Raw genomic sequence first — 12,253 nt, 5'->3', positions numbered from 1 at the left:
GTCAACGGGACCTGAACAACATCTGTTACGATGACGTCAGAAGATCAAAATGGAGTAGGGGGTCAAACGACAAAGTCACAAAGTCAATAACGGGTATGACCACCCTGTGCGTGAATCAGAGCAGTGCATCGGCGACGCATGGAGTCCACCAAATGGGCATGGAAGGCTTGGGGAATGGCCTGTCAGATCCTCCTCAAATCCTGTACCAAGTCACGGACGTTATATTAACGATGTGGAAGACGACGCAGACGGCGCTCCATTTCATCCCACGCATGCTCTATTGGGGAGAGATCTGGAGAATTTGCAGGCCATGGCAGTAACATGACATTGTTATGGTGAAGGAAATCCATTGCGACCCTAGCCGTGTGAAGACGAGCGTTGTCCTGTTGAAATGTCAATCCCGGGCCATGACGTTGCAGGAAAGGAATGACCACAGGCCTCAGAATCTGATCTCTGTAGCCAACACAGGTGAGATTGCCCTGAACAACCAACAAAGGGGTTCGGTGCCGTGCTGTTATCCCACCCCAAATCACCACAGAGCCACCTCCAAAACGATTCCTCTCCACAATACAGTTGCGTGCATAACGTTCTCCCAAACGCCGGTATACACTTTGGCGCCCGTCACTGTGGGAAATGTTGAACCTCAATTCATCTGTAAAGACAACATTTCTCCACCATATTCGAGGTTGGCGAACATGATTTCGACACCATCTTAAACGGTTGACTCGATGACGGTGTGTCAGGATGGGACGTATAGCAGGGCGTCGTGGTCGAATTCCGTACTGACGTAAACGATTCCTGACAGTGCTGGGATGGGTACGGCGCAGTCCAGAAATTGTCAGGGACGTCGTTACTGCCGTTTGGAACCTGTGTCGGAGATGTGTAACTCGAATCCATCTGTCCTGTCTTGGCGTCGTTACTCGGGGACGTCCTGAACGTGGGTGGTCGGCAACGTCATTTGTGTTCTGATAACGCCTCACCAATGCCGATATCGTGTTACGATGGCATTGGAAATGTGTTGCCACCTGTTGTTGCCTCATTCCCGCTCGGATCATTCCAATGGCTTCCTGACGCTGTGCAGCTGTCAATCTTGGCATGATTTGCTTGTGATATGCTTGTGTCTGCGCCTGAGAGGTTTTGAATTTTTGAATGACCACAGATCACAAAGTGACTGCGAATTTTGAGTTGCACATGCTGTGTACAGCTGCACAGGATGCACGTGCAGTAACACACTGCAAGTCAATGACGTCATATCGCATGGTACGTGCATGAGCGTTTGAATGTCTCCAATACTTGCTGTGTTCAAACCTATATTTCATATATGGACGGTGTGCCCTTATATCTATATTTTCTCCGTGCACAGTTTCTTTATGTGGCTAGTATATAACCTCGGACAAAATCTTTTTAAATATGTAATGTGTTTTCAGTATGAACGTGATTCCACCTGAGTGAGATCCGTCCCGAACTCCGCAGACCCCGCTGTGATGATGTAGTGCGTTATTCCAGAATGGAGATCAGAGAAGCCAAGCCAGGCAAGGTTCAGCCGGGTCCTGTTCCATGTCATCCACCCCGACTGGTGTCGAGACAACCCCGCTGCATGGTCGGTGTGCACAGCTAGCGCACCTGCATTACAGTCATAGAACCGTGTTAGTGAGAGAAGAGTGGAACATTCGTGGATACATTGTTTTGTTACCTGTCAAAGATTCATGGAGACATAACTGTGTGTCACCTGTCAACGATTCATGGATTTATTACTGTTTGTTACCTGTCAAGGATTCATTGAGACATTACTGTGTTACCTGTCAAAGATTCATGGAGACATTACTGTGTTACCTGTCAAAGATTCATGGAGACATTACTGTGTATTACCTGTCAATGATTCATGGAGACATTACTGTGTTACCTGTCAAAGATTCATGGAGACATTACTGTGTGTTACCTGTCAATGATTCATGGAGACATTACTGTGTGTTGTTACCTGTCAAGGGTTTCGAGCTGTCCACCAGCATGGCCCCAGTGTCTGAGGAGTGACATAAGCCGGCCATATTGCAGGCGACAAGCTTCACTGTGTAGCTGCTTCCATCGTGGAGGTCCAGCTGTGACAGCGTGTATTCTTCAACAAGTCCTGGGAGCTTTAGGGAAGGTAGAAATAGGATAGTGTTATGTTTGTAATAAATGCGCTTTATATGATATATCAAATCCATTAATTATAGAAACCAGTGATTATAATGTTATAAGATGCGTATGTTGAGTGTGTTCACAGTTTTGTAGATGTAGATGATATAGATTGCGATACATATTACCATTAGTGTTGTATGCTTCACCTTGCTTCTAAACCATGTTTAACATGAACAAATGTCGGTTACCTTCAGGAGACTTGACTTGAACTCCCCCAGTTGGTGTGAGGAGATGGAGAGGTACTGTCTCTCAATGTAAGACTCTTCGTCCTTGAACTTCCAGCCTATCCTCAAGGTCGTCCTGCTGATGGACGTCCCCGCCACAATGGAACCGTATCCATCTAGGATCCCTGGTGTCACGACAACCTCCGGTGGAGTGATGTCAACCAGAAACCCGTTGGACGTAATTTCACTGTATAAACCTGCCACAACAAAGTGATAACATATATACAACTAGCTGTTTTGGATACGCATCACCTTTCTTCGTTTGATTAAGTTTTTCTACATATCACAACTGGGGGATACAGATCGTCCCGTAAGTAAAGTTTGCCCACCTCTACTTCTCCCGGATTGGCGACAAATATTATTTTGTTTTTTAATCCATATACTGATCTTTTCATTCGTCACTTACACCCAAATACGTTGTTAAGTGCATTCCTCGTTATAATGTTATTTCTGTGCATCAACCCTACGTTGTGTAAACATATCAGTTTATTTATATTTTTGCTTCCGATTTGGAATACTTATTCAAAGTTCACATTCGAAGAAATAAAGTATACGTATTTGGAGGTAGGTGATTAAGGAAGAAATTGGTGAATATAGATTTGAAAATATAAACAAATGTGCAGCCTACTGGAAGCTATGAAATGTCTGCCAATGTGCGCTTTAGGATTAACAAGGCTTATCTACATATCCTATTGGACAAACTCATATTACACGAGGAACGAATCAGTGCATACTGCAGCTACAATTCATCATACAGTCTCCCCGTGTCATGATATATGAATAATGTCTTTCGACTTCAGCCAGCTTTGATTTCAACTGAGAGATGATATTAAAGATGTGCGTTATAGCTCATAACCTGCTTTGTTGTAGGCCCTGACAGTCGTGTACAGAGTCTGTCCAACCGGAAGTTGGTGGTCACGTGACAGCGTGTGGAAGATGGCTTCCTCCAGGGCTGCATTCGTTGCTGCGAGAATCTCGTCACCTTCTGGTGTTGTCCCCACACGCCATTCATAGTGGTCTAACCCAGATTCAGGGTCCTGGAAGCCTCGCCACTTACAACCAAGGAATGTCCTGGCAACAATAATCACACAGAACTATGTGGCAGGATAATGTGATCTTATGATGCAGTAATTCTTTTGTTTTATAATCACAACCTTCAGTTCAGGCCAACTCAGAAAAACAGATAGTACTTTAGTAACTTCTTTTTAAATTTATTTAACAGTTGAATAATGATTTATTTACTGTTTCTAAATAAGTTTGATAATACTATGGCCAATGACAGATTGTGTTGCATCATGATCACCTGGAAGCCTGATATTGGACATCTTCATCTCGGGTTCCGTCCATGATGTTCCCAGTTCGTGGAGCGGTCACGTCTAAGATGACACCATCACTTGTCGCCATGGTGCACAGACTAGCCATGTTACACGCGGTCACTGTCACGTAATACGTCATGCCACACTTGAAGGCAATGTCGTAGAAACCCACATCTGCAACAATTGGACACGCACAGGGTAGCTGCATTATATAGTCATAAATATTAGTACAACAATTAGACACTCACATTTTACCGGAGTATGCCTTCATAACTATTAGTACAACAATTAGACACACACATTTTGCCGCAGTATACCTTCATAAATATTAGTACAACAATGAGACACACACATTTTACCGCAGTATGCCTTCATAAGTATTAGTACAATTAGACACACACATTTTGCCGCAGTATACGTTCATAAATATTATTACAATTAGACACGTACAGGGTAGCCGCAATATATCTCCATAAAGATTAGTACAACAATGAGACACGCATATTTTACCACAGTAGACCTTCATAAATATTTGTACAACAATGAAACACACACGTTATACCGCAGTATGCCTTCATGGATATTATGACAACAATCAGATGTTGGGGTATAAATGTAGATATGTAATACCAAGGTTATACCATAAGTCCTAAGCCCGTTACACCAGACAAGAGGACGCTTTCTGTACATTGATGGACAACGAACCTCAAACAACCATTATCAAGATTGTCCCAGTAAGGTGGGCGGTGTGGTAACCTAATTGTTAAAATGTTACCTCGTCCCGCCGTAAGATTGATGGAATATTGCTTGAAGCGGCAGCAAACTTACTCACTCCCAGAAGGGTGAGGACTGTTTTGCGTTATTAGTGATATTTAAGGAACAGTTTTGCTTTTTACCTGTTCTTGCTCCAACGTGTGACTGAGCGAGCGTGTCGTCACATCCACGACACGTGCCCACCTGGAGGAGATAGTGACTGATTGAAGAGTGGGGGTCAGAAAACCCCTCCCAGTAGGAACCCATCTCCGACATCAGGGTGACAAAGTCAGCGTCCTTTGCTTGGCCTCTGACGTTGGTGCGTTGTCCATCATACACGTGGCCCCTAGAGGGCGGTGTGTTGTCCGCCGTCACAGGTCGTGAAGTGATGAGACTGTGCAGGCCTACTTCGTTGTATCCCTAGTGCACGATTAAGACATTATAGTATAATATATTGCAGGTTCACACTTTTACCATTTTATACGTAGTAATAAGGTTGTGCATTTGTTGAGAGTTAGGCTTTCATATGGCTTGAAGCTAGAAATACAGAATCTATACATTGATAAATACATTACCTTCACTGAGACAAAGTAGACATGCCCGTCTACTAGGGGTGCCTCGCCGTCGATTACCATACACTGGTCCGTTGTAGATGTGTACTTGACCACGTCGTCATAGGCAGGTCTCGATCCCACCCCTACGTCATAGCTTACGACGCCACTCTCCGGGTCAGACAGAGCTCTGTCCCAGCTGGAACAAGCACGCCACAGAAGTCAATACTTTCAAACTGAAGACAATCTCACCAGCAAAGGAAACTAACAATCAGATTCACTTTATGTCAAGTTTTAACTGTATTATTGGTGGACACTAACTGTGTTATTCAGTGTTAGTACAACACCAGACAGATGGTGGATACTAACTGTGTTATTCAGTGTCAGTACAACACCAGACAGATGGTGGACACTAACTGTGTTATTCAGTGTTATTACAACACCAGACAGATGGTGGACACTAACTGTGTTATTCAGTGTCAGTACAACACCAGACAGATGGTGGACACTAACTGTGTTATTCAGTGTCAGTACAACACCAGACAGATGGTGGACACTAACTGTGTTATTCAGTGTCAGTACAACACCAGACAGATGGTGGACACTAACTGTATTATTCAGTGTTAGTACAACACCAGACAGATGGTGGATACTGACTGTGTTATTCAGTGTTAGTACAACACCAGACAGATGGTGGACACTAACTGTGTTATTCAGTGTCAGTACATCACCAGGCAGATGGTGGACACTGACTGTGTTATTCAGTGTCAGTACAACACCAGACAGATGGTGAACACTAACTGTGTTATTCAGTGTCAGTACAACACCAGGCAGATGGTGGACACTAACTGTGTTATTCAGTGTCAGTACAACACCAGACAGATGGTGGACACTAACTGTGTTATTCAGTGTCAGTACAACACCAGACAGATGGTGGACACTAACTGTGTTATTCAGTGTCAGTACAACACCAGACAGATGGTGGACACTAACTGTATTATTCAGTGTTAGTACAACACCAGACAGATGGTGGACACTAACTGCATCACTTACCACACATCTATTACAGACTTCGTTATATATTGCCCAGAGAAATGTATTGATCCCCCTGACGTCACTGGCGGCGTGGAGTCAATCAACACTCCCGACGATATGACTGTCCTACTCTTGTTCACAAAGTCTGTGGCTGCAACAGGAGACGCGGACGGTGATCCACAAAACATTTTTTTTTGTAATAAGGAACCTATTTATAAAAATATTATCAAATATCAAAAATGCGTAAATTGAAGGATCAGTCGAGATATGCTTTTATCTATTATATTTATTTGTTCATTGATCCTTTATTACTGCAATGTCATTAACCAGTGATGTACGTCAGATGCACAACGCACTGTACCAGTGAGATATATTGACATATACACTGTGTTACACAATGTCTGATAGGTGTAAACTTTGTCACCATCCATTTATACAATGCCAAATGCATGTATATTCTGTCACCACCCATCTGTACAATGTCAGATACATGTACATTCTGTCACCATCCATCTGTACAATGTCAAATATACAATGTCAGATATATATATATTCTGTCACCATCCATCTATACAATGTCAAATATACAATGTCAGATGCATGTATATTCTGTCACCACCCATCTGTACAATGTCAGATACATGTACATTCTGTCACCATCCATATATACAATGTCAAATATACAATGTCAGATATATATATATATTCTGTCACCATCCATCTGTACTATGTCATATATACAATGTCAGATAAATGCATATTCTGTCACCATCCATCTGTACAATGTCAAATATACAATGTCAGATAAATGCATATTCTGTCACCATCCATCTGTACAATGTCAAATATACAATGTCAGATATATATAAATTCTGTCACCATCCATCTATACAATGTCAAATATACAATGTTATACATACAATGTCAGATATATGTTAATTCTGTCACCATGCATCTGTTCAATGTCATATATACAAATGTCAGATATATGTTTATTCTGTCACCATCCATCTGTACAATGTCATACATGCAATGTCAGATATATGTTTATTCTGTCACCATCCATCTGTACAATGTCAAATATACAATGTCAGATGCATGTATATTCTGTCACCATCCATCTGTACAATGTCATACATGCAATGTCAGATATATGTTTATTCTGTCACCATCCATCTGTACAATGTCAAATATACAATGTCAGATGCATGTATATTCTGTCACCATCCATCTGTACAATGTCATACATGCAATGTCAGATATATGTTTATTCTGTCACCATATAATGTCAGATACATGTATATTGTGTCACAACACCGCCCGTCTATGCAATACCAGATAATAGGAACACAAATTGTGTCAGGATTGTGTCGTCATTGACTTGTACCTGTCACCGACGCGTAGATGGTGTGCCCGTCGTGTAGCCGGAGGCCGTGCAGGATGGCGTGGTTCACCAAACCCTCTCTCCGTCTTGCAGCCACGTCCTCCCCTCCAGGATCAGAACCTACGAAAGAGGAGTCGGAGTTACTCTACAGTTTACTGGTCACCCTGGTACAGGAAGCCATCAAGTCTGACACGTGGCTAGAGCCTGGTGCTGTAAAGCCATCAAGATTACACGTGGCTAGAGCCTGGTGCTGTGAAGCCATCAAGCTTACACGTGGCTAGAGCCTGGTGCTGTGAAGCCATCAAGCTTACACGTGGCTAGAGCCTGGTGCTGTGAAGCCATCCAGCTTACACGTGGCTAGAGCCTGGTGCTGTGAAGCCATCAAGTCTTACACGTGGCTAGAGCCTGGTGCTGTGAAACCATCAAGTCTGACACGTGGCTAGAGACTGGTGCTGTGAAGCCATTAAGCTTACACGTGGCTAGATCCTGGTGCTGTGAAGCCACCAAGCGTACACGTGGCTAGAGCCTGGTGCTGTGAAGCCATCAAGCTTACACGTGGCTATAGCCTGTTGCTGTGAAGCGACTCGGTTCTTGTGATAACGACTTGTGGTAAAATATAAGACTGTAAATATTGATAATTATCTATGACTGACATAAATCACTTCCGGTCAGCAATCAGACCTGGCAGAATGTACAATGTCTCTTATTTCATAACATATTGGTGTGAAAGTCAATACTTGAAGCTGGTATACGTTTTTACCGAAAGTAATGATTCCTTTCATAAGTTGGATCAAGTTATTGTCCCATACAAAGGTTAAAAGCAATCTGTCGCTTTTACCGTTTTTACTTTCAGTAATCTGTTCTGTCGATGTTGTGTGTAGCCTGTAGATGGCAGTAATGTGTAATCTTGTATGTTCTAGATGACCTTCATAAGATTTATTTAAGTAAACTAGAAGGGGTTTCCCTTGTTGACAACTGACATAATATCCACACTTCAAGATTCTTGCTTCGCCAAAACCACTGTCAATGTCACAATAAGAGGACAAGATATTATGTTTGTTTGTTGGTCCACTCTGCAATAAATCAGCTGTATGACGGCCACACAATGACACGCAGGCACCCAATTCACCTAACCTGACCACTCGATCGGCTCGCCCCTCACGACCAGCAAAGGCTTCTTGGCGCATATTCTTAACCAGAATCACTGCAGGGTGAACATTTTATAGAAACTTACCCAGAGCAACTTCATAATATGCTATCCCACTTGGATGTGGAGAAGACCCTTCCTCTTCTACATCAGTGAAGCCGTCCCAGTAGACCACCATCTCGCTTGTGCTAGTCTAAACAAACATACCTGTAGTTTACAATCTCACTCAACAAAAAACAGCAATGGTCCTATGGGTGAGAATGGTAATGCCACAAAAAGCAATACTAAAGCAACATAACGGTAGGGGACACCAGAAATGGTAAGATGTCTTCGGAAAACTACCATTGAACAAACGCTTAACAGCACTCTTGGAAATGACATATGCACCACGAGTGAGAAGGTTTCAGTGCTCAAGAACATCATTTCACACATTCATATATTACCTCGCTTTATGAAAACTACATGAGACTTGTGCCAATCTCAACTGATGCCAAGGTACAAAATGTATGGAAGTCAATTTCAGTAAATGAACAGATATTAAATGTATCAAAGAGACATTAAATTCTTATGTTGAGTATAACGGGTCAGAATGTTATCAGGAGTAAACCAGTGACGAGACTGAGCTGACTATTGCACCTGGAAGGTGGGACTGGTGAGTCCGCCCAGAAACACCCTTCCTCCGCTCGGTGGTGTCACGTCCACCGTGACCCCGTCACTACACGAGTTGACCTCTGGTAAGTCCTCTGTCCACTTCTCGTTCTCCACGGTTCTGGCATCAGCATGAACACACACATAATAACTCCTCCCGTGGACAAGCCGCCGTTCTGTCTCGACAAAGGCCACGTTTATGAATTCCTTGTCTGAAACACCAGGCACTACTCATGTAATATTCCATTTGGCGTGAAATGCAAAATTGGGCTGAACATTTTTTGAATGAAACACTGAAAAATAGTGATAACACCAGGTGTTCGCGAAAAGGGCAAGCATGTTTTATCCTACCCGTAGCACCCACCACTCACACAATTTGCACAAGAATATATGTGTCTATTTTTTGTAATAGTTCTATTTTTGGAGACAAATAATACTCTACATCTCTTATCCGATGCAATTTCTTCTGCATATGGAGCGGCATATGTTGTTTGGGGCATTTATGATTCATTAACCACCCAGTCTTCATCTTTAAATATATCGCCTTTATGTAAAAGTAGTGGTGTGCAAAGTAGTATGCATTTCACTTTCTCGGATATGTTATGTATTCAGCATTCGTTTTGAGTGTTCTTGTGGCCTTGATGAATGAAAATACTAATTCTCGTCAATCCACTACCTGTGTGCCCGCACTTAATGACATCCGGGATGCTACAGGGTTTAGTGAAGGTCATCAGACTCTCTCTCTTGTAGTGGGAGGAGGGGTCCACCTGGTCACCTGACACCACTGCCCACGTGTAGTTCCTGTGACGGAGTGTCGGCCACACAGCAGACAGGATGTTCCTGTGGGGAGTGTAGTCAGCATCAGCGATGTTCCATCTTTCATTCTGCTCCAGGGTGATCGGGTACCCGACATCAGCAACTTTTCTGGCGCCTGGCAGCAGGATGGTAACTTACATGACACTCGTTGAGTGGAGAAATATTTGGAAAATAGCACAGTATGGTTCAGATGAAGAGGTTAATAATTAGTGATGATATATCTATGATATGGAACACAGGAAATATGTAAATAACTTTTGTGCCCAACTGGCAGGTTAAATTACAACTATTTATGATGAATTTATTATGGGAGTTGATTATTATCATTATTACGTTTTTCAGATGAAAAACAAAACAAAACAGTTAATAGGCCTCATGTCACACCCTTGACTTTTGTACAGATTAAAATTCAATTAGAAATGCAGCAAAGAGGGTTTGGGTTATCCTGGCACAAGCTGGTACTACACGCAGACAGTGAATGGGACTTCTCCCAGGAAGTGCTGCCAAGTCGGACCCACCTAGAACTTTTCGAAACTTGTGAAGACTCCTCAAGACTGCATTATTCCCAGCAGCTAACCTAGGTACCCTCCCAATGTCAGTCAACTAGTTTGTAGGTACCAAACCTAAGGCACCGAGTACAATAGGAAGTCGGACACTTTAGTATTTCGGATGCAAGCATGATATTTTGAAAGCGAGGTCCGCATATTTGTCATGTTTTTCCTGAATCTTATCAATCACATTAGTATGTCAAAAGGGACACAACAATTTAATAACATAAATGATTACATTGGGTTGATCAAAATGGATACGATGAGGTTTGTTGCCATGGATAGGTCTGAGGCTGTAAACGGGCCTCTTCTAAAGAATTTTGTATGTACCATTTTCCATGACGCCCTCTACATATTCCGGGTCGTATCACGTACTGACCACTGGGTCGAAACATGGTGAAGAAAGGATCGAGCCATGCTATCATGTCACTTAAGATACTGTGTCTGTGCCAAAGCTGGGCATCCCCTGACAATGTGTTGGACAGTCTCATTAAATTCATTGCATATTCTACATTTCATATTTACATTTTTGATGCAAAATCACACTTTGACGGTTTCGAGTGGGAAGTATTTGGACCTGAGCAGCAACAAACAGAAAGCCTTCTGTTTGACTTTTCAGGCCACCTGACTTCATCCAAGCGTAACCTTCATCTCCAGTGTTGCTGAGTCTAGGCGGATTTTATATGGCACTTCACTTGGCTGACACTTATTTCTGTACCGACCAGCAGTACAGAATCATCAACAAAATCAGCATTGTTATGTTTAAGGAAACTGTTGAATTCCTTGTTTTCAACACGAGTCTTGACATGCTTCACAAGAGAATCATCAGAAAAATAAATGTGTGAAAAAGTGCACAATACAATTCTATCATGAAGAGCCTCCACGTTAATCAAACCACACCCTCCCATTATGATTGGTTAATATAAGTGATTTAGGGAAGAGCGATAGTGGTTGGCATGATATTGTTATTGTCTGACACGATTCTTCGTGTGAGGGTGTCAATACCCTGAATTTCTTGTTTCGTCCAATCAACACAAAAAGAATACAAAAGGACGAGTCCGCATTTATTATTATTATTATCATCCGAATGTCGCATGCTTAAACCCATAATGTTTGGAAATATCCAAAACATTGTCCTTAATCTGTAGTGTCGTCTAATCATGCTTTGATACTAAATTCCTTACCAACAGCATCGATGACGATAGCAGGGACTACAACAGCAGGGTCATCTGCAGCACAGTCTCTCACGTCGGCGGATACGGTGGTGGAGAGCCCCACTTTGTTGTAGCCACGAACAGCAAGACGACGACACTTACTGAAGTCCAGGCGTTGGGGCAGCAGTACATGGAATGTCATCTGGAACAACCGATGTGTTGGGAGTAACAGTGTTGTGATTTATCTGTACTTGTCATCCAGATTAGATACAATGCTACCTCATGGTTCCCCGGGTTAGAGTAGATATATGACGTCAACGTTAGAAAGTAATCAGTCTCGAGTATCCGACGAAACGGATTCCATTGGGAGAAGAGGCAAAATAGCGATGAAAATCGAATACTTTCTGGTTTGTTTACAGACAGCAGTCGCGTGGCAGGAATACAGTTGTGCGGCGTCAGGCAATAATTACTTCCTTGTTGAGCCAAGTGTGTGAATTGA

The 12,253-nt window shown here is 42.7% G+C and overlaps 1 protein-coding gene across 1 annotated transcript in view; it reads right to left on the bottom strand.

The window, feature by feature from the left end:
* Positions 1-12,253, bottom strand: part of LOC139445279 (uncharacterized) — a 52,152-nt gene that overhangs the window by 11,642 nt on the left and 28,257 nt on the right. The window contains exons 28-40 of the mRNA XM_071226412.1: positions 11,785-11,956; positions 9,913-10,167; positions 9,225-9,448; positions 8,676-8,781; positions 7,445-7,561; positions 6,076-6,208; positions 5,047-5,221; positions 4,615-4,891; positions 3,706-3,892; positions 3,259-3,473; positions 2,367-2,599; positions 1,979-2,132; positions 1,445-1,623 (exon numbers count right to left, since the gene is read on the bottom strand). Coding sequence (XP_071082513.1) covers positions 1,445-1,623; positions 1,979-2,132; positions 2,367-2,599; positions 3,259-3,473; positions 3,706-3,892; positions 4,615-4,891; positions 5,047-5,221; positions 6,076-6,208; positions 7,445-7,561; positions 8,676-8,781; positions 9,225-9,448; positions 9,913-10,167; positions 11,785-11,956 — 2,427 coding nt within the window. The remainder of the gene's footprint in view (positions 1-1,444; positions 1,624-1,978; positions 2,133-2,366; positions 2,600-3,258; positions 3,474-3,705; positions 3,893-4,614; positions 4,892-5,046; positions 5,222-6,075; positions 6,209-7,444; positions 7,562-8,675; positions 8,782-9,224; positions 9,449-9,912; positions 10,168-11,784; positions 11,957-12,253) is intronic.

Source organism: Haliotis cracherodii, unplaced genomic scaffold (assembly GCF_022045235.1).
Source record: "Haliotis cracherodii isolate W230 unplaced genomic scaffold, xgHalCrac1.p SCAF_6, whole genome shotgun sequence".
NCBI classification, from domain to species: domain Eukaryota; kingdom Metazoa; phylum Mollusca; class Gastropoda; order Lepetellida; family Haliotidae; genus Haliotis; species Haliotis cracherodii.
This window is presented reverse-complemented; position numbering and strand designations above follow the sequence as displayed.